General features: G+C 42.6%; 1 protein-coding gene across 2 annotated transcripts in view; it reads left to right on the top strand.

Moving 5' to 3' along the window:
* LIMK1 (LIM domain kinase 1) overlaps positions 1-27,856 on the top strand; it is a 133,941-nt gene that overhangs the window by 65,968 nt on the left and 40,117 nt on the right. For both annotated transcript variants that reach the window (XM_069761413.1, XM_069761414.1), the window contains 5 exons: positions 9,224-9,362; positions 10,576-10,685; positions 12,220-12,390; positions 19,693-19,798; positions 19,884-20,008. In XM_069761413.1, coding sequence (XP_069617514.1) covers positions 9,224-9,362; positions 10,576-10,685; positions 12,220-12,390; positions 19,693-19,798; positions 19,884-20,008 — 651 coding nt within the window. The remainder of the gene's footprint in view (positions 1-9,223; positions 9,363-10,575; positions 10,686-12,219; positions 12,391-19,692; positions 19,799-19,883; positions 20,009-27,856) is intronic.

Below are 27,856 nucleotides of genomic sequence, written 5' to 3'. Positions count from 1 at the left end.
TTCTGTCCAGGCCTATTTCATGAGTTTTATTTTTTTTTTAATTCTGTGGAAGCATGGCTGAAAAGCAATGTCTGATTCTCATTTGTTCATTTTCATAGATTTTTTTTATTTATTATTACTTTTGTCAGATTCAAGCTATTTCTGTGATCATTGTGGGTTTTACTATCATTAAACGAGGGGTACCAACAATTTTGAACTCGTGTGTAAATAAAAAAGAACCTCTACATGTTTGGTATCTACGAACTCGTAATGTCCTGGAGAATCATAATGGCAGGTCAGTTTCAGCATTTTGTGAACATGGTAAAAAAAAAAAAACTGCTGTGAAATCACACTTTTTTTTTGCAATTTCACCGTACTTGGAATTTTTTTTCCCATTTCGCAGTACACGATATTTTAAAACCAATGGTGTCGTTCAAAAGTACAACTTGTCCCACGAAAAACAAGCCCTCACATGGCCGTATTGACAAAAAAAAAATAAAAAAGTTACTACTCTGGGAAGAAGGGGAGCAAAAAAACGGAAATTCCAAAACTGAAATACCCCTGGTCGTTAAGGGCTTAAGCCCTGTTGGAATAAAACTGCAGTCTTTACTATTCACCATTGGTTTTTTTTTATAATATACTGATCAATGTGTCTGATTTTATTTATCAGAAACAGCGCCGCTCTTGCTCATTGGTTGTACATGGTATTGCAGCTCAGGCCCATTAAAGTGAATGGACCGAAGCTACTGTATGACTCTGGATAAGTGTAATGCTGTTTTTGAGTAAAAAAGAAAGATTCATTATCTAACCTCCTCCTTATAAAAGGTTCTAACAGAGCATCTCTCAGTTCTGGCTGATGCAGAATTCGGAGTGGAGAGATGGTGGATCTGTGCCCCTGTGTGACTGTGTGATCTCACAGAAATTCTAAAACCTTCAAAATGGAAATGAATAATTTATACAACTAAGTATATTAAGCTGTTACTCAAGCGTGATGACAGCTGTCGGATGGAACAAAGAGGCGCTGACAGGACGCTTGTGAGTGGGATTAGTGGTTGGGGGGAGCGATTTCCCTGCTGCACTGACTCAATGTCGCTATTTTCAGGTTGTATTTTTAGGCCTTAATGCACGATCTCCCCTATTTCACCGGGGCTCCTAAGGGGTTAAGAGAAGCTTCCGCTTTGCAGTGCGGGTTCTCATTGGTTGCTCTTGTCCGGGGGGGATTTAAATGGAGCAATTGGGTTTCCTTCCCCATTAATAATAATCAGAAGGATGATGTCATGGTGTCATCTGGTGGCGGCACAAGGGGCATCGGCAGCTGCCGGTATTTACCAACGCGACACTTCCGATGCATCGTGACTCTTCACTTCCATAAATGAATAACACAATTATTTCCCCATAATTATCTCTCTGTGCAGGCGAGATTAACCCTGCATATGCCGTGCGACCATTCCAAGTCTATTTCTTGCCTTTTTTTTTATCGTTGTTTCAGTTGGATTTACAAATATATTAGTTTAAGTCCATGTGGACCCCATAGATCTTAGGGATCTGTACCCTCTGTACTACATGATCACATCTTGCCCGGTAGAGCAATATTCTACATGGTCGGTGACCCTAAAATAACAGTAATTATCAGGCGGTGCAGATATACACTGTCATACCCCTCCATTTCTTAGGTTTCCTTGGTGGTAGTTATCAGCACTCGCACACACAGGCTGCGGTTAGGATGCAGCCCACATACACAGCAGTGCTGCAGGCTGCCCTAATGCAGATTCCCAGGGTTGATTATTGTTGGCCAACACAGTCGCTCTGCAGGGACCATGACAATAGAATGACAAGGTTCTCTCTTAAAGGCACAGTACACTTCAGAATACCAAGTGAAGCACTTCCTTGTTCTGTGTTGTAAGAATGGTGTATACCGCAGCGACACAGACAGGACATTACATGAAGCAATTACTGACATTTTCCAGATTGTACAAAGCTGTGTTATTGTCTGCACAATGTTATTGGGTTTTTTACATTTGACTTTTTCAATAAAGAAATAAATATTTTGTTTTCAAAACTCTATTTTTCTACAGTTTCCCAGAAATAAAATATTCCATGAAAATATTTGTTCTTGAGTTGTTGCAGATTTTTTTTTCATTGAATCTGTATATTGGAAAGCTGGGTGGAAAACCCCCGGCTCTTGTCATCTTGTCATCCAGCTTTTCCACCCTTCTGATTGTCCGGGTCGTACACATTTTGCGCACCTCTTTTCATAATTGCTGTAAACTTGTGATTCCTTTTATCACCAGGTATAGGCCCGATTCGTCAAAGCTTTCATGTCAGAGTTCCGGCGTAAAAGCTTTGAAAAGTCACAAAATTTTGTCCCAACTCTGAACTAAATTTTGCGACTTTTCAAAGCTTTTACACCAGTTTCTCCAAGCTCTGACGAAATGGGCAGAGCTGGAGCCGGATGGGGTCGCGGCGGGACGCAGCAAATCTAATCATTGAGAAGCTTTGGCATTCCCTACTCCAGAAATCTTACTCCAGTACCTGACTAGAGTGAGACTTCTGGTGTGGGGCATGGAGGTGCAGGACACTTGTCGGACGCTCCAGATTCATGAAGAAACGTGCACCTCTTTATGAATCAGGAGTATCTGACTACAACACGTCCCTTCCTCAAGACTGGCATAATGATGAATCGGGCCCTTAGTGCTGTATCACAAGACTATACAACCTCCATCACCCATTGGCCCCTATAGGGATCTACCATGCTTCCATATGCCTTCCATTCATGTAGAATCTAACAGACCTAAGCTGCGCATACTCCATCCCATACTGGGCTAACAGAGATCTAGTCTAGAAGACTATTCTTCAGTACAGAATAACTTGTTGTATTACATTGCCATACTGAGCAACATGGGGAAGCTAATGGGGTGCCAACTGGTATTATTTTGGCACCAGCATAGGAAATAGTGCATGTCTATTTTCAATTACACCCTAATTATACTATTACTAGATGGTGGCCCGATTCTAACGCATCGGGTATTCTAGAATATGCCTATCGCTTCACCTCTGTATTTTACTGCAACACTGGTTTCAATAAACTTTTTCACCTGCAACAAGCATTTTCCATAGTACGAGTGCAGTGATTTATATCTGGACACGTTGTAAATTGCACAGCCCACGTAGTATATTGCACAGTCCATGTAGTATATTGCACAGCCCACACAGTCTATAGCAACGTGGGCACCATATCCCTGTTAAAAAAGAATTAAAATAAAAAATAGTTATATACTCACCTTCCGTTGGCCCCCCGGATCGAAGCGGTTACCGATGCTCCTCATGCGCTCCGGTCTGAAGAGTGCATTGCGGTTGCGGTGCTCGCACGTCATCATCTCGCGAGACCGCAATGCATGGAGCGGTCACCAGGGCGTCGCGAGGAGCGTCGGAAACCGCTTCGATCCGGGGGTGGGCCACCGGAGGGTGAGTATATAACTATTTTTTTTTATTATTATTATTTTTAACATTAGATCTTTTTACTATTCATGCTGCATAGGCAGCATGAATAGATGAATAGTAAAAAGTTGGTCACACAGGGTTAATAGCAGCGTTAACCGAGTGCGTTACACCGCGGTCAACGTTGCCATTAACCCTGTGTGAGCGCTGACCGGAGGGGAGTATGCGGGCGCCAGGCACTGACTGCGGAGAGGAAGGAGCGGCCATTTTCTTCCGGACTCTGCCCGTCGCTGATTGGTCGTGGCTGTTTTGCCACGACCAATCAGCGACTTGGATTTCCATGACAGACAGAGGCCGCGACCAATGAATATCCGTGACAGAAGGACAGACAGACAGATAGAAGTGACCCTTAGACAATTATATAGTAGATCATAGTGAGCTACGTCCTTTCCCTTTTCCTGGTTAAATTTAAAGAAGTCCACCTGTTAAAGCTTCTTACACCCTAAACGTTAGTGTAATGTAATGTCAGCTAATATAGTCACTGATTGCTGATTTCTGTAACCAGCACCATTACGCTCCTCTTCTGATTCACGTGAAGGTAATTTAGACATCCCAGGCCACACTGCGCTCTATTGTAAAAGACACATCAGGCTCACACACGGAGCATAGAGAGAGCCGGAATCACCATCACGTCACTCCATAGAGGAGCGTAACGGCGCTGGATACAGGAGAGCAAGCATTCAATCATTATATTCATTCAAGGGGTAACTGTTCTCCTTGCGGAGAGTGACATGTCAAGCCTGACATGCCAAGGTGAGGAGACTTTTAAGCCTTGCAATGCTCCTCTGGAAAATATGCAAATTGTCTCTTCTGAGAAGAAGATGACTAGAACTCTAGTGCCACCTACTGGAAGTAGGAAGCCTAAAAGTTAATATTCGTTAGACTTTTATCCTAAGTCATGTGGCAAGGCTCTTTAGAGGGACGATATTGACTTTTAAGATTGCTACTTCCAATAGGTGGCACTAGAGTTCTAGTCCTCTATGATGAGGCAACTTGCATGTATTAATACACTGACACTACACTAACATTTACACAGGTTTAGGGAATAAAAAAAAACTGGAGTGCTTCTTTAGACTAAAATAATAAATTGTACTAACTAAAACCAATGAAAATTGACGCTAATGGCACATTATAGGATCCTGTTCAGCTTCTATTTGTGCTAGACCACTGGGACCCATCTTAGGCACATTGGATTGGATAGGTAGTCTGGCGGGATAGTCCAACACTGGCTATTAAAAGATCAATAATGATGTTTTCCAGCATCTTTGCGTGGGTGGCCTATTCTCATATATTGACCGCTTATCCTAAGTATTGGCAATTGGTATTTTGGTCCTTGAAAACTTTTTAACCCTTTAACGGTCTATGACGTATTCATCCATCATGAGCAAAATATACTTCTTACTCTTGAAGAATATACATGTCATTCTTCCACTGTACCTGTGAAATTAGCTACAGGGGAATGGCTGGTACACATTGCTGGGCTCCTGCCAAAAAGATTTGTCCGTTTAACCCCTTAGATGTCTTGGTCAGTAGAGACATGGCATCTATGTTGGTTAAGCAAATAGTGATGCAACAGATTCATTAATGCATGATGCATCTTATCAGTGGTGTGCGCCTCGCCAGAAATCTTACTCAAGTCAGAAAATGGAGTATCAGTTCTGCTGTTCGAAACGCCGGCACTTATCGTTAATTTAATGGGTGTGGCATAGCCACGCCGTATCCCACACCGGCTCCTCCCAGCCTTGCCCGAATTGGTGGAGCTGCTTCAATCTGGTGTCAAGAGGAGCAAAAATTTTACTTTAAACACTTTTATAAATCAGACGAGACTTTTTTATGCCTTTTACACCAACATCGATAAAACATTGATAGTGTAGATGGAATGAAGGATTTATTACGGAGTGTGAAAATAGAAAGCCCAAATATCGGACCGCTACTCAACACAAAGAAGACAAAGATATTACTTCAACCAGGTAGGACCGCAACACATTTGAGACGGCGACGAACTGGAAGTTGTAGAGGACTTCTACCTACTCGAATCGATGATCACTCAAGTTGCAGCGACGGCAGCAGAAGTCAATAGAAGAATATCTAGGGGCAAATCAACAATGAAATCACTGGACATGGTCTTCAAATCATGATATATTTCATGGTGATGAAGACACCGCTCGTACATGGTTTGGTCTTTTCTGTGTTAACATATGCAACTTGGACAATAAAGAAACAAGACTTGAAGAATAGACTCCTTTGAAATGTGGTGCTGGAGAAGGATATTATCAATACCATGGATGGTAATAAGAACAAACAAATCAATTTTGTGACATATCAGGCCAGACATGTCTCTCGAAGCAAGGACCACCAAGCTATCACTTGTCTACTTTGGACTCATTATTTGAAGAGAGCAATCACTGGAGGAGGACAGAATCGAAGGAACAAGGCGAAGAGGAAGATCTGCAACCCAATGGCTTGATACTTTAAAGATCACAGTGGAGAAGACTCTGGTGGACCTATTTAGACTTCCACAAGATTGCTCATCTATCAAGGCGCCATGACTCCAGAACAAGCCCGAAGGCTGGTAAAAAAAAATAAAATACCGACACCGTGCTCTCATTAGTGTGGGGGAACTTTAATCAGCTATTGCCTGAAGATATAGGTTTGCAGCTTATTACACATGTGATATTCACTTAATCAGTACACAAATTTTCCACATGACATATATTTGTCACAGTTTCATTCGCATTTGCTTGTAGGGCCTTTACCAATGACATGAGAATAATACTAAGGTCTCAGAAGATGCATCTCGAACTGCTTTACTGTCCTTGTTATGTCTGCTGTAATGTAGCACTTACACTAGGAACATTCAAGGAAAAGTTATATAGATTTTCAGTCAGGGGGCCTGTAAGATCAAGGAAAGAGTTGAAGGCTCGGTTGTATTTACTTTATGGTAAACTGATCTCCCTTTTTCTTTTGCGTAAAAGCAGAGTGAAAAAAAATCCTGGGTCTGACCATCCATGGGACACCTGGGCTCCTGCATAATGATCTGTCATTTTGTGTTGAGCCTTTAAGTGGCCCTCAAGGGCTAGAGTTTATATTCCAAGGTGGCATAATCCAGACCGGTTCTGCACTTTCCTTTTATTTACTACAGCACATTTTTTCCTTATCAGAGCTGGGTTTGTCAATGCGACATAATTAATTCTGTCATTCTTATAATGTGCGGTGAGTCGGTGACACTTCTACGTGTTATCTGTGGTTTTCCATAGGAAACATCCAAGCTCAGCGAAGTTATCATGGTGAAGAAAAGAATGGTTAAATGACATCTGTAAAATAGCTGGTTGCTGTGTTCACTGGGTATCACATATATCATATATATAATAATCCCATATCGTCATCCCGAAGTTCTCTCCCAATAGGGGAATATGCTCTGAACATTATAACATTGCAGTGCAGAAAGTCTTTGAATACAAGATATCACATAGACTTAGATGTAACTTTACTTGTTGAAGGGTTTGACTCGTGACTACCATATCAAGTATACATATAGGTCCATTTATTAACCACAGTGATGATGCAGATCTTCTTCTGGCCTATTTATTTACTCACTTATATATCGCCATTAATTCCACACAACTTTACAGACATTATTATTGCTGTCCCCAATGGGGCTCACAATCTAGATTCCCTATCAGTATGTCTTTGGAGAGTGGGATGAAACCGGAGAACCCGGAGGAAACCCACGGAAACACAGGAGGAACATACAACCCCCTTGCAGATGTTGTCCTTGGTTGGATTAGAACCTAGGACCCCAGCGCTGCAATGCTGCAGTTCTAACCACTGAGCCACCCTGCTGCCCTATGTAGGAATTACATGGCAGCTACTCATTTCAATATGCGCCATAAAACCTAACATCAAAACATAACAGCTGGTTACGTAGGACTCAGAACAGGGTGAGTGGGGTACCGCCAATGGGGCCAAGCCTAGTGTCTGCTGTGGGGCCTGTGAGCTGGGGGAATCCAGTCTGCCCTCGCCAGTCTCCCAAGATCCACCATATGTATGGCAGAAGTTGGGGGCTTTGTATGGAGGAAGCTCATATACTGAACCTTCTACAAACCTGGTTGGTGTCAGCTGTTCTACACAGCAGGCGCCTGCTGATAACTAATGCCAGTGGAGCACCAGTATAAACCCTTACATGCCGTGGTGAACATCTCACTTAAGTGGTTGGAAGAGGTCCTGTCGCCACCATTGGGAACCCATGAACCCAATGGGTTGATTTACTCCAGTCTGGGGCCCATGAGGGAAGCCTTCAGTTTGGATCTGTGCTATGTGGCCCCCAGATTAAAATATACAGTCTTGAACAGGACAGCTATTTTTTAGAGTCGGCCATGATCTTCATGAGAAAATGTCGTTTTTCTAGCTTTTCACTCCCAGGCTGCCAACTCCAAACTACGTAGTTCTATGGCATTATAGCCGTATGGCTGGCTGGTAATAGAGGGGACGTCCACAAATGTCGGAAAACAAGCGGCGTTTCTGTCACGCCGCTCATGATGGAAAATCAGCTGCCTATTTACAGTAACAATTTAGTGGATGATTTTATGAAATGTTATGTCTGCGCAGCACAGAAAACCCACAGTGTGAATCTATCGCCCCGTTATGCTTTATGCAAAGGTTTGTTGCTGTACTTGGCACTTTTCTGTTTTGTTCCATTTCTGGAAAAGTGACTGCAAGAAAAGCAACAAATTAGTTGTCAATATAAAAATTGCCTTTTATAAGATGATGATAACAATTACTAAACAATCGCAGCTACTTTTACTAATAGATGATACATTTTATTTTTTAAATGGAAGCTTATGAAATTTTCAATCAAAAATGTGATATTACTTTTATGTCTTCTTGCCAGCTGGGCGTGCCAGCTTATATTGTTTTTTAGGATTTAGTTACAAGTTGCATTTTCTAATCACTGCTAGATTAAATGTGCACAGAACCAGAGTCCCATTGAATTGAATAGGAAAAGCAGTCGCCAGAATGTCAGGGAAGTCCTGTGACCCTGGCCCTCCCAATAGAGGAGGATCCCTAATGCATTTATGGATATATTTGGTGATATGCCATAAATGTGTGATATGGGACTATCCCTTAAACTCTTTGAATCTCACACACAACCATATGATGCATAATTGTGTTGTGTAAAGAAAAGGACATCTGTAACCTTCTGATCAGTGCCGATCATTTCTACAAAGCAAATATATTCCGTCAGACATATGCAATTTTAAAATCCATCATTTCTGTTATTTTGACTGTGATGTTAATTATTTCGCCATCTGCTCTAAAAGGCGCTGCCAGCTCGGCCCTTTGTGCGGCAATTTAATGCATTTGGCGCCACCTAGTGTAAGAACATCAAGCTGTCTGTATGGCTCGGTGTATACTTGACTTTACAATTGCATTACATCCAGAATGCTGCATCAATTCTGCATTTAAAAAAAAAAAAACCTAAGTAAGGGGAAAACTCAACAAAAAATAGAGCAAAAACGGACCTGCAGAATAAAATGCAGTAGTAAAAATGTCACTTTTCTGTACATGGGAACATATCCTTAAAGATCTTACTCAAGGTTGGATTCGAATCGTTTGGGGACCACTTTTCTGAAAGTGGAAAACCCCTTTAACTAATAGAAATGAATGTACATTTAGCATTTGCTACATTTCGCTAGTTTTTCAGTGTCTCTAAATTCTGACAAGGTTCTTGTTTCATTTTTTTCAGGTGCAGTGACTGCGGCGTATCCTTATCCCACCGCTATTATGAAAAAGATGGAAGACTGTTTTGTAAAAAGCACTATTGGGCACGTTTTGGCGGGATGTGCCAGGGCTGTTCTGAGCATATTACCAAAGGGTTAGTCATGGTAAGAAAAAAAAAAAATCCTGATCAAAACTGTTGTCTGCAAAAAGTCAAGGGGTTAACACTACTCCATAGAATCCTAGAATGGTAGAGTTGGAAGGGACCTCCTGGGTCATCATGTCCAACCCCTGCTCAAGGCAGGATTCACTAAACCATCTCAGACAGATGTCTGTCCAGCCTCTGTATGAAGACTTCCATTGAAGGAGAACTCACCACCTCTCGTGGCAGCCTGGTCCACTCATTGATCACCATCACCGTTATCTAATCTGTATCTTCTCCCTTTCAGTTTCATTCCATTGCTTCTCGTGTTTCTATGTGCAAATGAGAATAAGGATGATCCCCCTACACTGTGACATCCCTTCAGATATTTGTAGACATGGTTGTCCCTGGACACGGCTGTGTAAAGCTTTTCTACGGCAATGGTGGATACACAGCATTGGTGCTCAGGGCTGCAAAGGAAACGCAATACTCAAGTCCAGCAGTAGAAAATAATCCAAGTCACTCACCCTTCTGCTTTTAAAGGAATCTGTCAGCAGGTTTTTGCTATGTAGCCTGAAGACAGCAGGAGATAGAGACTTAAACACAGAATTCAGCGATGTGTCACTAGTCAAAGTGCGTGCTATTGTTTACTAACTGTGAAGGATTTATCACTAAGAGATTATCATTGCTGGACTACACAAGTCCAGTAACGCCCCCTCCTGTGATAGGCAGCTCACTGTCTATGCACTTTGTACACAAAGAGCCTGGTGTGGGCGGGGCTAGCATTCTCAGCTCTGCTTCATTCTAAATCTAAAAGCTCTGATTGTGTCAGAACGGCTGCACCCAGAAATCTAAGTGATACATTGTTGGATTCAGGGTCTCTTTCCCTACATCATGCTGCTCTCAGATGAGGTAACAAAAATCTGTTGACAGATTCCCTTTAATGCATAAATCCTCTTTATTTCATGGGGAAACACCAGTGGGATAAATAACAGCACAAACGGCAAATAATTGTTTGAAACGATTGTAGGCTGCTGTCTGTGCTGTGGGTTATCTCACCGCAGTAAGTGTGCAAAATAAAGAAGATTTTTATGGCAGAAGAGCGATGGTCGGGGATTATTCCCTACCACTGTAATATATTCCCTACCACTGTAATAAACCACTGCCTGTATCCAGGAGAAATTTTAGACTGATGTTTCTTATTGAAGATTTGACACTGATGTATTCTGTTTTGATAGGTAGCAGGAGAGCACAAGTATCACCCAGAATGCTTTGTATGTTCTCGCTGCTCCTCTTTTATTGGAGATGGTGAGACATATGCCTTGGTGGAGCGATCCAAGTTGTACTGGTAAGAAAACATTCACATCCAATATATTGATCCCAGTTCGACAGTCATTCATATACTGCCCGGTTAACTATCCATCTTATTTTATCCTAGGAGAGACTCATTGCATAGACTGCACAGTCTATGCTAATAATCTAGATGGTTATTGTTTCTTACAGGTCCGTACATTTTTATATAAGGTGATAGTGGTAGTAGTAGAAGTCATATGCAAATCATCCTGGAAGAGCACTGGGGGTGTGTCACTGCACTGACACTGCTTCTTCCAACTGTAGACACCAGACACGCCCCCATGCACTTTCAGCTTGATTTGCATATGGCATCTACATTAGATTTATCATGAAAATCATACCGTAGAGAAAGCACAAAATGAACCAAAAAATACTAAAAAATATTAAAGTTTATTATTACACAACAAATTATGATCATACATATCACAAATTTATACAGGGAGCAGACAATGGTAGACTGAAAGATGAGGCCACGGTTGTAAAACAGGCTAGCAAGTTGCAAAAATCCCTAGGCCAAGTTGGCATGACAAACAGGTCATAAAGTGCAAATGCATTCTGCTAAAATGTGTCTCATTGTGCAATAGCAATATAAATACCATAAGTGGTAAGACACTTATTGCGCACAAAATACATAAAGGGTGGCAGCCATCAAAAGAAAAAAGTGCAAGACCTGAAGTCATGAGTGTAAAGTACAAATACAGCCACGGTTTACAGGTAGCCCCTCCGTCTGTATACTTCTTGCCCTGGGGATGTTCAGCCCAACTCCGCAGCTTCCCAATTTCCTTTTATGAGTCCTTGTCTGTTTTCCCCTTTGGAGACGAAAGTAAGCCAGGCTTCTCCATACCCAATTCAGGCCGCTGACCTCGGACAATACGGGAAGGAGCACCGAAATTTGTTGCAGCCGTTCTCATGCTGCTCTCTCTCCATTTCATAGCTCACGTGATCTTCAGCCCTCCACCCCTGAACCACTGCCCGATCACTCTTATGCAATCTATATTGCTTCCCAACTATCTAAACAAAGAAGTGTTAACTGTTTCTGTACTAAACCTATTTAACTTCCAGAGCTAGTGTGCCCTCCTTTCCACTTCCCAATCCTATCTGTAACTAATGCTTAACTTATATCCTCCTCCCTATACTGTCCCTATGTTTTATGCAATACAACATCATAATATCATTAAAACACATTTGAGTCATCGTTATCAAAATACACGAGTCATCACAACATTAATACAAAACATTATTCACATTACAGCACACAGCGCACCTGTTTTATTAGGAAGGGACGAATTGCATATATTAAACACATTTATTGTACATTCATGCAACAGGTGATTGGGAAAACTTATGGAAACCAATACATATGTGCCATAGGCACACGACCAGTCAGATCGCAGCTATCGTTTTTGTATTGTATGTTATAAACCCAATGGTCTGGTTAGTTCTTTTTTCATAGATAATTTAATAATCTACTGATTGATGTAATTTCATGCATAATGTCAGACACGTAACTTAATTATTCCTCTTGACAGTGGACCTTGCTACTATCAGGTCTCCTTGACTCCAGTAATTGACTCTCCAGTCTCTCGATCCCCCCACACGGTGACCCTGGTGTCTCTTCCTGCATCTGATGGGAGACGTGGTCTTTCCATTTCCATCACTCCATCATGTGCGGAGCATTCTCACACCGTGCGAGTCCGTGAGTAAGTATCTCATACTATGCGGAACATGAACATTTTGTTTAATGGAACGCTTCACTCTTCCCTTTAAAGAAATAGAATCTTGCTCAAGTATATACAGTGGGTACGGATAGTATTCAGACCCCTCTAAATTTTTCACTCTTTGTTTCATTGCAGCTAGTTGGTAAATTCAGAATAGTGCATTATTTTTTCTCATTAACGTACACTCTTGACTGAAAAAAAAAATTTGGGAACTGTATTAAAAAAGAAAAACTGAAATATCACATGGTAATAAGTATTCAGACCCTTTGCTCAGTATTGAGTAGATGCACCCTTTTGAGCTAGTACAGCCATGAGTCTTCTTGGGAATGATGCAACAAGTTTTTCACACCTGGATTTGGGGATCCTCTGCCATTCTTCCTTGCAGATCCTCTCCAGTTCCATCAGGATGGATGGTGAACATTGGTGGACATCTATTTTCAGGTCTCTCCAGAGATGCTCAACTGGGTTTAGGTCAGGGCTGTGGCTGGACCAGTCAAGAATGGTCACAGAGTTGTCCTGAAGCCACTCCTTTGTTATTTTAGCTGTGAGTTTAGGGTCATTGTCTTGTTGGAAGGTGAACCTTCAGCCAAGTTTTCATGCAGGATATCTCTGTATTTCACCGCATTCATGTTTCCTTCAATGACAACCAGTCTTCTAGTCCATGCAGCTGAAAAACACCCCGATAGTATGAGCTGCCACCACCATGCTTCATTGTTGGAATTGTATTGGGTGGTGATAAGCAGTGCCCCCTTTTCTCCACACATACCGCTTAGAATTATCACCAAAAAGGTCTGTCTTCATTTCATCAGACCATAGCCTGGGAGTCCTTCATATGTTTTTAGCAAACTCTATGCCATAAAGGCCCAACTGGTGGAGGGCTGCAGTGATAGTTGACTTTGTGGAACTTTCTCCCATCTCCCTAATGCATATCTGGAACTCAACCACAGTGATCTTGGGGTTCTTCTTTACCTCTCCCACTAAGGCTCTTCTCCCACGACTTCTCAGTTTGGCTGGACGGCCAGGTCTAGGAAGACTTATGGTGGTTCCAAACTTCTTCCATTTAAGGATTATGGAGGCCACTGTGATCTTAGGAACCTTGAGTACTGCAGAAATTCTGTTGTAACCTTGGCCAGATCTGTGCCTTACACAATTCTGTCTCTGAGCTCCTTGGCCAGTTCCTTTGACCTCATAATTCTCATTTGGTCTGACATGCATTGTGAGCTGTGAGGTCTTATATAAACAGATGTGTGCCTTTCCAAATCAAGTCCTTTCAGTTTAATTAAACACATCTGGACTCCAATGAAGGAGTAGAACCATCTCAAGGAAAATCACAAGGAAATGGACAGCATGTGACTTAAACATGAGAATCTCAGCAAGGGGTTTGAATACTTATAACCATGTGATATTTCAGTTTTTCTTTTTTAATAAATATGCAAAAATGTCTACATTTCTGTGGTTTATTTCAGTCAAGATGGGGTGCAGAGTGTACATTAATGAGAAAAAAAAGTGAACTTTTTTGAATTTACCAAATGGCTGTAATGAAACAAAGAGTGAAAAATGTAAAGGGGTCTGAATACTTTCCGTACCCACTGTATATGTACCGTATATACGCAGCTCAAAAAATTAAAGGGAACACTTAAACAACAGAATATAACTCCAAGTAAATCAAGCTTCTGTGAAATCAAACTGTCCACTTAGGAAGCAACACTGTTTGACAATCAATTTCACATGCTGTTATGCAAATGGAATAGACAACAGATTGAAATCATTTGCAGTTATCAAGACACCCTCAATAAAGGAGCGGTTCTGCAGGTGGGGACCACAGACCACATCTCAGTACCAATACTTCCTGGCTAATGTTTTGGTCACTTTTGAATGTTGGTTGTGCTTTCACACTCGTGGTAGCATGAGACAGACCCTACAACCCACACAAGTGGCTCAGGTAGTGCAGCTCATCCAGGATGGCACATCAATGCGAGCTGTGGCAAGAAGGTTTGCTGTGTCTGTCAGCGTAGTGTCCAGAGGCTGGAGGCACTACCATGAGACAGGCCAGTACACCAGGAGACGTCAAAGGGGCCGTAGGAGGGCAACAACCCAGCAGCTGGACTGCTACTTCCGCCTTCGTGCAAGAAGGAACAGGAGGAGCACTGCCAGAGTCCTGCAACATGACCTACAGCAGACCACAAATGTGCATGTGTCTGCACAAATGGTTAGAAATCGACTCCATGAGGATGGTCTGAGTGCCTGACGTCCACAGATTGGGGTTGTGCTCACAGCCCAACACCGGGCAGGATGCTTGTCATTTGCCACAGAACACCAGGATTGGCAAATTCGCCACTGGTGCCATGTGCTCTTCACAGATAAAAGCAGGTTCACACTGAGCACATGTGACAGATGTGACAGAGTCTGGAGGTGCCATGGAGAGCGATCTGCTGCCTGCAACATCCTTCAGCATGATCGGTTTGGCAGTAGGTCAGTATGGTGTGGGGTGGCATTTCTTTGGAGCGCCGCACAGCCCTCCATGTGCTCGCCAGAAGTAGCCTGACTGCCATTAGGTACCGAGATGAGATCCTCAGACCCCATGTGAGACCATATGCTGGTGCGGTTGGCCCTGGGTTCCTCCTAATGCAGGACAATGCCAGACCTCATGTGGCTGGATTGTGTCAGTAGTTCCTGCAAGATGAAGGCATTGTAGCTATGGACAGGCCCGCCCCTTCCCCAGACCTGAATCGGATTGAGCACATCTGGGACATCATGTCTCGCTCCATCCACCAATGTCACGTTGCACCACAGACTGTCCAGGAGTTGGCGGATGCTTTAGTCCAGGTCTGGAGGGGAGATCCCTCGGGAGACCATCCGCCACCTCATCAGGAGCATGCCCAGCCGTTGTACAGTAGGGAGGTCATACAGGCACGTGGAGGCCACACACAATACTGAGCATCTTTTCCTTGTCATGAGGCATTTCCACAGAAGTTGGATCAGCCTGTGATTTGATTTTCCACTTTGATTTTGAGTATCATTCCAAATCCAGACCTCCATGGAATATTCATTGAGATTTACATTGATAATCGTTATGTTTTATTGTTCTGAACACATTCCACTATGCAATGAATACAAATTTGCAGCTGGAATATTTCATTCAGAGATAGCTAGGATGTGGAATTTTAGTGTTCCCTTTATTTTTTTAAGCAGTGTATATGTATTTATGTGTTCCATTTTTAGCTGGTACATGGTTGGAAGAGGAGCTTAGCTAAGGTGCCATGGGTAACAATATTTGTGTCCTACTACAGACAGAGTTGTGGGGGGAGGCTACTGCTGCAGCCAATTACCTTACAGACAAACACTAGTGATAAGAGAGTATACTCGTTACTCGAGACTTCCCGAGCATGCTCGGGTGATATCTGAGTATTTGGATGCGCTCGGAGATTTAGTTTCTGTCGCCGCAGCTGCTTGATTTGCGGCTGCTGGACAGCCTGAATACATGTGGGGATTGCATGTTTGTTATTGAACCCCTACATGTATTCAGGCTGTCTAGCAGCCACAAATCAAGCAGCTGCGGCAACAAAAATTAAATCCTCCGAGCACATCCAAATACTCGGAGATCACCCGAGCATGCTTGGAAAATCTCGGGTAACAAGTATACTCCCTCATCACTAACAGACACAAGTCAGTGGCAATGAAAAACTAGGTAAGGATGATGAACTGTAAGGGTATGTGCACAGGTCAGGAATTCTTGCAGAAATTTTCCTGACAAAAAACGGACATTTCTGCCAGAAATCCGCGTGCGTTTTTTGATGCGTTTTTTATGCATTTTGACGCGTTTTTTGTGCGTTTTTTCCCAAATGCATAGAATTGCGGGAAAAACGCAGAAAATCCGCAAAAATAATTAACGTGCTGATTTTTTTACCACGATGCATTTTTTTCACGGAAAAAATTGCATCTATGTGCACAAAACATGCAGAATGCATTCTAAATGATAGAATGCATAATGTATGCGTTTTTAATGAGTTATTATAGCGTTTTTACCGTGAAAAAACACTAAAAAACCTGAATGTGTGCACATAGCCTAAAAGACATATAGAATAGAATATTTATTTATACATTTCCCAGTTTTCATTGTAAAATGCAACAAAATGTATTCAAAACAAAGTAAAAAAAAATAAGTAAGGGATTGCTGATTTTTTTTTCACTTATTATTTTACTTCTAACCTACATAACACTAAATGTTAATGACACGTATCATTTCAGACTAGTGGGAAAGCAAGACATATTCTACTTTTTATTATTCTGTCAGATGCTCCCATGGAAACCATCCTTTCATTACTTACATGCTCATTGATTAGGTCAGTTTGACCCAGCCTGATGCCAGTGGAATTTTTTTCTAATAAATAGATACCAGAAAGTATTTCACAAATCAAATATCTGCAGAAGATGTGGGTGTCGGGAGGAATCTGATCACATATTTGCTTCTATATATTTTCTGCTAACCTTATTGAATGTGCTTTGCTGTGGTGATATAGTACATGCCGTGATTACAGAGATTGTCCAGTGTTGAAATCCCTTACATTCACTGACAGATAACTGTGGAAATGATGTCATTTAAAGCTAGCTTTACAAACCAATAAAGCAATCTTATATACAGCTATGCATAGGTAGAATAGATAGATAGGTAGTTAGAATAAATAGGATAGATGTCCTGCAGATATTTAATATCACAAGCCCCCTACGTATAATAAACCAGCACCCTTTAGTGCCTTTCATGTGGCACTAAAGAGTGGTTAGCCTTATTTAACCTATTAAATAATTTAAAAAAAATTGCTTGGAGTCTCCAGATGTAAGCTGGTGACAATGTTATTATTCTAGGAAGGGGCCAATATCCGTGGAGCTTCCGAGCCTACTAATATCAGCTCACAGCTGTCTGTGTAGCATTCACTGGTTATTTAAAAGTGGGGAACCCCAAAAAATCATATTTTTTTAATAACCAGCTAAGCAGACAGTTCTGGCTGATATTAATAGGCTGGAAAGGGGCCATGGATATTGGCCCCTTCCCAGATTAACAACACCAGCACTGAGACACCACAGAAATGGCACATCCATTATATGCACCATATCTGGTGTTTAGCCATAGCTAATGGTTTTGGTGTTGATGATAGCTGTGTAATGGCCGCTGACATTAAGGCCGACGGTTAGTAAAGGAGAGGTGTCTGTCAGACACCCCCATTACTAATCCAATAGTCAGAAGAAATAAAAACACACACATACAAAAGTCCTTTAATTGTGAAAAGCACTCCTCGACAATTACCCATCATATGGAGGACTCACGATGATCTCCAACTCTGCTACATCTGGAGGCTGTAATGAGCGGTGACATCAGTAATGTGACCGCTCACCCCAGCCACCAGAACACACTGAAAGTAGTGTAACAACTAGCGACAGTGGCAAGCCGTGACGTCATTAAGATTACCACAGGTCACAGCTGGCAGTTCTCACGGTAACCTTTGTGTGAGCCGCCAGCTGTTAACTGCGGTGTACTCTATGAGGTTACCACAGTTCACAGCTAGCTAGCTCACACACTGTGCCCTATGGCTCACACAGAGGTTACCGTGAGAACCGCCGGCTGTGACCTGTGGTAACATTAATGACGTCACCGCTCATCACTGCCACTGGTTTTCACCCTAGTCTCAGTGTGTCCTGGCGGCCTTCTTGAGCGGTCACGTTACTGAGCTCACCGCTCATCACAACCTTCGGATGTAGCAGAGTTGGGGATCGTCTTGGGTCCTCCATATTATGGATTTATGGCGGACCCTGTGGATTATTTTTTTTTTTGCCAATAAGTGGGTAAAAGAGGGTAGTTGTCAGGGAGTGCTTTTTACAATTAGAGGAATTTTTTATGTGTGTGTTTATTTCTTTTGACTATGGAGTTTTGCTGCTTTTTAAAAATAGGGGGACCCAAGGTCATTATTTGGGGGGTCCCCCTTTTCAATAACCAGGCTACACAGACAGATGTGAGCTGATATTAATAGGCTGGGAAGCTCCATGGATTTTGGCCCCTTCCCAGAATAAAAACACCTGCTCACAGCTGTCTGCTTTCCTTTCCTTTTCCTTTCGAATTGCACAGGTCTGATTTATGCGTAGATGAGAAACAGCCCTTTTACTTTTCCTCTGATTTTTCCATTCCTGGTTTTGGCTTACAAATACTGAGGTAAAAAACTCTCCAAATACTCAACATGTGAATGTGGCCTTAGGCTAAGGCTACTTTCACACTAGCGTCAGTACGGGGCCGTCGCCATGCAGTTTTACAACGCATCCGCTGCCCCATTGTAAGGTCCTGGGAGGAGGGGGCGGAGTTCCAGCCGCGCATCCGCGGTCGGAAATGGCCGACTCGACGCACCAAGAAACGTTACATGGAACGTTTGTTTGTGCCGACGGTCTGCCAAAACATGTGTGGCGATACGTCGCAATGTGTCGCTAATAAAAGTCTATGGAGAAAAAACGCATCCTGCAGGCAACTTTGTAGGATGCGTTTTGACTCCAAAACGACGCATTGCGACGTACGTCAAAAAACGCTAGTGTGAAAGTAGCCTAAGTGGTATGTGTAAAAATTGCAAGATTTTTATGTTTTTTTTAAAGAAATCGACACTATCGAAAAAAATTTAAAAATACATTTGTCATAACAAAAATTGATTTGTTCACTAGGCCGTTTTCTGATGACATTCTCTGTAAGCCATATATGATTGTTGTAGTAGAGAACAGTCAGTGAGGATTAGAACTATATTCACTGAATGATGAGGCTCTTGAGAGCTGGGAAGCTAAATTATTAGACATTTTGGTCAGCTTCAACAATGGGCAATATTTTACATTTTCCTTTTTTCCAGGTCATTAAAATAGTTTATTAAAATGCCTTAGCTTTGACAATACATTGGATCTGTCCATTAAAAAAAAAAGAATCTTGTTTTAATTACATGGCGAATCCAAACCACATGTTAGCTTTTGTTAGTGACATGGTTTATGTTCCACTATTGGGGATTTGGCGCTGGATGTTAGAGCTATTTTGCATGTTATTTGCACAATGTGAGCGCACAACTTTACATTAGTGTATTTTTATGTTAGAAATATATCAGTAATAGTAGTGATATAATATTATACGCCGGCTTTTGTTTGGGCGCACGCTGTTTTTCTAGCAGTTAATTGCTATCACATGCGCATGATGAAGTATCTTCTATGGAAGAAATGACTACAGTAATGTATACCGTATATTCCAACAATCTGCGCTGTGTGTTTTAGATTGGACGCCGATTGTCTCAGTCCCGACATCCAAGGTTCGATTCATGTTGGAGATCGAATACTGGAGATCAATGGCACCCCAATCCGCAGCGTTCCTCTCGATGAGGTGAGCCATCTTAATTAGCTTCATTTCTGTTTTGTCCTATTAGTTTATTTTTTTTAGAAAAATTTTTTTATTATCATTTCTCTAGATTGATATTTTAATACAAGAGACCAGCAGGATCTTACAGCTAACCATTGAGCATGACCCACATGAAAACACCCCCTTGCCCACCCCTTGCGCAGAGCCTGGAATCAGACGCCAGAGGCCTGTAACGTAAGTCTTTATCATAAATGTACTGTAATAATCTACGCTTTTTTTCAGCCTTTTAAAAACATGTAAGCGCATACATTTTATGTTTTTTTACAAGTTTTTTTGATGGTGCCTTATTTTGCAACAGGTGTTTTTTTCCTAGTAGCATTAAATTTCTATCGAGATGTATTTTGCAGAAAAAAAAAGGACCTTAACTATAGTAAGCTATGGCTCCGATACATCAAAGACAAAAAATTATCTTTAACCCCTTCCCGACCCATGACGCCACGTAGGCGTCATGAAAGTCGGTGCCAATCTGACCCATGACGCCTATGCGGCGTCATGAAAAGATCGCGTCCCTGCAGGCCGGGTGAAAGGGTTAACTCCCATTTCACCCGATCTGCAGGGACAGGGGGAGTGGTAGTTTAGCCCAGGGGGGGTGGCTTCACCCCCTCGTGGCTACGATCGCTCTGATTGGCTGTTGAAAGTGAAACTGCCAATCAGAGCGATTTGTAATACTTCACCTATTATAACTGGTGAAATATTACAATCCAGCCATGGCCGATGCTGAAATATCATCGGCCATGGCTGGAAATACTAATGTGCCCCCACCCCACCCCACCGATCGCCCCCCCAGCCCCCCGATCTGGCCGGTACACTGCTCCGGCACCCCTCCGTCCAGTGCTCCGCTCCCTCCCGTGCTCTTGTCTGCTCCCCCCGTGCTCCAATCACCCCCCCCGTGCTCCAATCACCCCCCCTGCACTCCGATCCACCCCCCCCGGTGCTCCGTTCCACCCCCCCGTGCTCCATTCCAGCCCCCCCGTGCTCCGTTCCACGCCCCCCGTGCTCCGTTCCACCCCTCCCGCGCTCCGATTCCCCCCCCCGTGCTCCGATCCCCCCCCCCCCCCTGTGGTCCCCCCACCCCATCATACTTACCGATCCAGCCGGGGTCCCGTCCGTCTTCTCCCTGGGCACCGCCATCTTCCAAAATGGCGGGCGCATGCGCAGTGCGCCCGCCGAATCTGCCGGCCGGCAGATTCGTTCCAAAGTGCATTTTGATCACTGAGATATAATCTATCTCAGTGATCAAAATAAAAAAAATAATAAATGACCCCCCCCCCTTTGTCACCCCCATAGGTAGGGACAATAAAAAAATAAAGAAATTTTTTTTTCCCACTAATGTTAGAATAGGGTTAGGGTTAGGGGTAGGGTTAGGGGTAGGGGTAGGGGTAGGGTTAGGGTTAGGGGTAGGGGTAGGGTTAGGGTTAGGGCTAGGGTTAGGGTTTCGGTATGTGCACACGTATTCTGGTCCTCTGCGGATTTTTCCGCTGCGGATTTGATAAATCCGCAGTGCTAAACCGCTGCGGATTTATGGCGGATTTACCGCGTTTTTTTCTGCGCATTTCACTGCGGTTTTACAACTGCGATTTTCTATTGGAGCAGTTGTAAAACCGCTGCGGAATCCGCACAAAGAAGTGACATGCTGCGGAATGTAAACCCCTGCGTTTCCGTGCAGTTTTTCTGCAGCATGTGTACAGCGATTTTTGTTTCCCGTAGGTTTACATTGAACTGTAAACTCATGGGAAACTGCTGCGGATCCGCAGCGTGTGCACATACCTTTAGAATTAGGCTATGTGCACACGGTGCGGATTTGGCTGCGGATTGGCCGCTGCGGATTCGCAGCAGTATTCCATCAGGTTTACAGTACCATGTAAACATATGAAAAACCAAATCCGCTGTGCCCATGGTGCGGAAAATACCGCGCGGAAACGCTGCGTTGTATTTTCCGCAGCATGTCAATTCTTTGTGCGGATTCCGCAGCGTTTTACACCTGCTCCTCAATAGGAATCCGCAGGTGAAATCCGCACAAAAAACACTGGAAATCCGCGGAAAATCCGCAGGTAAAACGCAGTGCCTTTTACCCGCGGATTTTTCAAAAATGGTGCTGAAAAATCTCACACGAATCCGCAACGTGGGCACATAGGGTTAGGGTTAGGGTTGGAATTAGGGTTGTGGTTAGGGTTGTGATTAGGGTTATGGCTACAGTTGGGATTAGGGTTAGGGGTGTGTTGGGGTTAGTGTTGGAGTTAGAATTGAGGGGTTACCACTGTTTAGGCACATCAGGGGTCTCCAAACGCAACATGGCGCCACCATTGATTCCAGCCAATCTCGTATTCAAAAAGTCAAATGGTGCTCCCTCACTTCCGAGCCCTGACGTGTGCCCAAACAGTGGTTTACCCCCACATATGGGGTACCAGCATACTCAGGACAAACTGCGCAACAATTACTGGGGTCCAATTTCTCCTGTTACCCTTGTGAATCTAAAAAAATGCTTGCTAAAACATAATTTTTGAGGAAAGAAAAATGATTTTTTATTTTCATGGCTCTGCGTTGTAAACTTCTGTGAAGCACTTGGGGGTTCAAAGTGCTCACCACATATCTAGATAAGTTCCCTGGGGGGTCTAGTTTCTAAAATGGGGTCACTTATGGGGGGGTTTCTACTGTTTAGGCACACCAGGGGCTCTGCAAACGCAACGTGACACCCGTAGACCATTCCATCAAAGTCTGCATTTCAAAAGTCACTACTTCCCTTCTGAGCCCCGACGTGTGCCCAAACAGTGGTTTACCCCCACTCATGGGGTATCAGCGTACTCAGGAGAAACTGGACAACAAATATTGGGGTCAAATTTCTCCTGTTACCCTTGGGAAAATTAAAAAATTCTGGGCTAAATAATTATTTTTGAGGAAAGAAAACGTATTTATTATTTTCACGGCTCTGCATTATAAACTTCTATGAAGCGCTTGGGGGTTCAAAGTGCTCACCACACATCTAGATAAGTTCCTTTCGGGGTCTAGTTTCCAAAATGGGGTCACTTGTGGGGGGTTTCTACTGTTAAGCCACATCAGGGGCTCTGCAAACGCAACGTGACGCCCACAGAGCATTCCATCAAAGTCTGCATTTCAAAACGTCACTACTTCACTTCCGAGCCTCGGCATGTGCCCAAACAGTGGTTTACCCCCACATATGGGGTATCAGCGTACTCAGGAGAAACTGGACAACAACTTTTGGGGTCCAATTTCTTCTGTAACCCTTGGGAAAATAAAAAATTCTGGGCTAAATAATTATTTTTGAGGAAAGAAAACGTATTTATTATTTTCACGGCTCTGCATTATAAACTTCTATGAAGCACTTGGGGGTTCAAAGTGCTCACCACACATCTAGATAAGTTCCTTTGGGGGTCTAGTTTCCAAAATGGGGTCACTTGTGGGGGGTTTCTACTGTTAAGCCACATCAGGGGCTCTGCAAACCCAACGTGACGCCCACAGAGCATTCCATCAAAGTCTGCATTTCAAAACGTCACTACTTCACTTCCGAGCCCCGGCATGTGCCCAAACAGTGATTTACCCCCACATATGGGGTATCAGCGTACTCAGGAGAAACTGTACAACAACTTTTGGGGTCAAATTTCTCCTGTTACCCTTGGGAAAATAAAAAATTGCAGGCTAAAAGATCATTTTTGAGAAAATAATTTTTTTTTTTAATTTTCATGGCTCTGCGTTATAAACTTCTGTGAAGCACTTGGGGGTTCAAAGTCCTCACCACACATCTAGATTAGTTCCTTTGGGGGTCTAGTTTCCAAAATGGTGTCATTTCTGGGGGATCTCCAATGTTTAGGCACACAGGGGCTCTCCAAACGTGACATGGTGTCCGCTAATGATTGGAGCTAATTTTCCATTTAAAAAGCCAAATGGCGTGCCATCCCTTCCGAGCCCTGCCGTGCGCCCAAACAGTGGTTTACCCCCACATATGGGGTATCAGCGTACTCAGGACAAACTGGACAACAATATTTGGGGTCCAATTTCTCCTATTATCCTTGGCAAAATAGGAAATTCCAGGCTAAAAAATCATTTTTGAGGAAAGAAAAATTATTTTTTATTTTCATGGCTCTGCGTTATAAACTTCTGTGAAGCACCTGGGGGTTTAAAGTGCTCACTAGGCATCTAAATAAGTTCCTTGGGGGGTCTAGTTTCCAAAATGGGGTCACTTGTGGGGGAGCGCCAATGTTTAGGCACACAGGAGCTATCCAAACGCGACATGGTGTCCGCTAACGATGGAAATAATTTTTCATTCAAAAAGTCAAATGGCGCTCCTTCCCTTCCGAGCCTTACCATGTGCCCAAACAGTGGTTTACCCCCACATATGAGGTATCGGCGTACTCAGGAGAAATTGCCCAACACATTTTGGGATCCATTTTATCCTGTTGCCCATGTGAAAATGAAAAAATTGAGGCTAAAAGAATTTCTTTGTGAAAAAAAAGTAATTTTTCATTTTTACGGATCAATTTGTGAAGCACCTGGGGGTTCAAAGTGCTTACTATGCATCTAGATAAGTTCCTTGGGGTGTCTAGTTTCCAAAATGGGGTCACTTGTGGGGGAGCTCCAATTTTTAGGCACACGGGGGCTCTCCAAACGTGACATGATGTCCGCTAAAGAGTGGAGCCAAGCCCTGCCGTGCGCCCAAACAGTGGTTTACCCCCACATATGAGGTATCAGCGTACTCAGGACAAATTGGACAACAACTTTCGTGGTTCAGTTTCTCCTTTTAGCATTGGGAAAATAAAAAAATTGTTGCTAAAATATAATTTTTGTGACTAAAAAGTTAAATGTTCATTTTTTCCTTCCATGTTGCTTCTGCTGCTGTGAAGCACCTGAAGGGTTAATAAACTTCTTGAATGTGGTTTTGAGTACCTTGAGGGGTGCAGTTTTTAGAATGGTGTCACTTTTGGGTATTTTCAGCCATATAGACCCCTCAAACTGACTTCAAATGTGAGGTGGTCCCTAAAAAAAATGGTTTTGTAAATTTCGTTGTAAAAATGAGAAATCGCTGGTCAAATTTTAACCCTTATAACTTCCTAACAAAAAAAAATTTTGTTTCCAAAATTGTGCTGATGTAAAGTAAACATGTGGGAAATGTTATTTATTAACTATTTTGTGTCACATATCTCTCTGGTTTAACAGAATAAAAATTCAAAATGTGAAAATTGCGAAATTTTCAAAATTTTCGCCAAATTTCCGTTTTTATCACAAATAAACGCAGAATTTATTAACCTAAATTTACCACTAATATGAAGCCCAATATGTCACGAAAAAACAATCTCAGAACCGCTAGGATCCGTTGAAGCGTTCCTGAGTTATTACCTCATAAAGGGACACTGGTCAGAATTGCAAAAAATGGCAAGGTCTTTAAGGTCAAAATAGGCTGGGTCATGAAGGGGTTAAAAGCTTTAAAAAGTTGCAAAATTTTTGTGCAACATGAGGACGCAAAAGTAATGTGAGTCTTTTGGTGTTTTTTGCCGAGCTCAGACAAAGTAGGAGCTAGGGAGGGATGGGGGCTGTACTGAGCTGTGGCAACTCCCACTTGTCAAATTGATGAGGAGAGGTGGCGTGCCTTGTGCCACTTCACGCCTCACCTGATTCATTAAGAGGTGTGCGCCTTTTAATGAATCAGCAGCCTCTTAGGCTGCCGTCACACTAGCAGTATTTGGTCAGTATTTTACATCAGTATTTGTAAGCCAAAACCAGGAGTGGAACAATTAGAGGAAAAGTATAATAGAAACATATGCACCACTTCTGCATTTATCACCCACTCCTGGTTTTGGCTTACAAATACTGATGTAAAATACTGACCGAATACTGCTAGTGTGACGGCAGCCTTAGGCCGGTTTCACACGTCAGTGTCTCCGGTACGTGAGGTGACAGTTTCCTCACGTACCAGAGATACTGACACACGTAGACACATAAAAATCAATGCATCTGTGCAGATGTCATTGATTTTTTGCGGACCGTGTCTCCGTGTGCCAAACACGGAAACATGTCAGTGTTCGTGGGAGCGCACGTATTACACGGACCCATTAAAGTCAATGGGTCCGTGTAAAACACGTACCGCACATGGACGTTGTCCGTGTGCAGTCTGTGTGCCGTGCAGGAGACAGCGCTACATTAAGCGCTGTCCCCCCACTGGTGCTGAAGCCGCGATCCATATCTTCCCTGCAGCAGCGTTTGCTGCAGAGAAGATATGAATAATAGTGTTTAAAATAAAGATCTATGTGCCCCCCGCCCTCCCACCCCCTGTGCGCCCCCCCGCTGTTCTGAAAATACTCACCAAGCTCCCTCGTTGGCTGCCGCTGCTTCCTGTTCTGGCCGCATCTTCTCCTGTATGCGGTCACGTGGGGCCGCTCATTTACAGTAATGAATATGCGGCTCCACCTCCCATAGGGGTGGAGCCGCATATTCATTACTGTAATCGGCGGCCCCACGTGACCGCATACAGGAGAAGATGCGGCCAGAACAGGAAGCAGCACTTAGATCTTTATTTTAAACACTATTATTCATATCTTCTCTGCAGCAAACGCTGCTTCAGGGAAGATATGAATCGCGGCTTTAGCACCAGATGCTGGTACGTGTGGTATCCAGCACGGTGCGTGTGGTACCCAGTGGGCACACGGGCGGCACACGTGTGCCACACTGATGTGCCACAGAAACGTAGGGGCACACGGACACGGATAATTCCGGTACCGATTTTTTTCCGGTACCGGAATTATCTGGACGTGTGAAACCGGCCTTATACAGCCAAATAAAATCTCATGCTTTGCACTGAGGAGAGGCAACACCCTGAAACACGTGTCTGCAAATTGAGATTCTGGTTTGGCTTTTATACTAAGTTTTGTAGCAAGGCAAATTAAATGATGAACACGCTACAAACAATATGCCGGGCTTATTAGGAGACAATCGATTTCACTGTAAGCTGCAATACGTAAGTAAAGTAATCTATAGTACAAGTACTTGGTAGGTTGAAGTTTCCCTGACAAATAAAGTGAAAAGTAGTAAATAATTGTTTTTAAAAATATTGAAATAATAAAAAATGAATGTTTTAATTACTCCTCTTTTCCCACTCCAAAAAGAAATGAAAAAAAAATCTAAATCTGCATGGATTTTGTATGAACACATCCATAAAAGTCCAATCTATCTGCTGCAGTGAAAAAAAAATCAAAACACCAGAGTTGTCATTTTTTCTGTTCATGCCCCAAAAAATGCAATACAAATTAATCAAACGTCATATGTACCCGAAAATTGTATCAATTAAATCTACAGCTAGTACACAGTTCCATCAATGGGAAAAATAAAAAAAGTAGTTCTCTGAAAAGTGCAATACAAGCAGATTTTTTCTATAGCTCAAAATTTTCTTAAGGCACTAAAATAAAATAATAGAAATTTGAAAAACTATATGCTTGGTAATCTTAATGATTTGAAGATTAATGAAACACGGAAATTTTCATTGCACAATTGCTGCTGTAAAACCAACCCAAAAATCAAGGTGGAACTGTGTTTTTTTTTCACCATTTCACCTCATTTGAATTTTTGTTCCATTTTTCAGTAAATTATATAGGTAGATAAGTAGTTTCTTTCAAAGCTAAAACTTGTACCATAAAAATGCATCCTTTTTATGGTTACCTTAATGGAAATATAAAAACTCTATGTCTCTAGAACAAGAAGAGTAAAAAATTTAATTGCAAAAAACAGAATTGGATGCGTCATTAAAGGGTTAAATTGAGCTGAATTGTACCAGATAGATGTAATAGACAGGTTCGGTGTTATTTTAGGAAGAAGTCAGTCATCTTGTTATTATTCAAGATATAAAGGGGTTCTCCAGGAATAAAAAAGGTAATTGTCATCTACTATATAATTGTCCAAGGGTCACTTCCATCTGTCTGTCTGTCTTTCTGTCTGTCTGTCACAGATATTCATTGGTTGCGGCCTCTGTCTGTCATGGAAATCCAAGTCGCTGATTGGTCGTGGCAAAACAGCCATGAC

The sequence above is a fragment of the Ranitomeya imitator genome, chromosome 3, assembly GCF_032444005.1.
Source record: "Ranitomeya imitator isolate aRanImi1 chromosome 3, aRanImi1.pri, whole genome shotgun sequence".
Taxonomy (NCBI): domain Eukaryota; kingdom Metazoa; phylum Chordata; class Amphibia; order Anura; family Dendrobatidae; genus Ranitomeya; species Ranitomeya imitator.
Note: the sequence above shows the minus strand (reverse complement) of the source record. Positions and strands in the feature narration are given on the sequence as shown.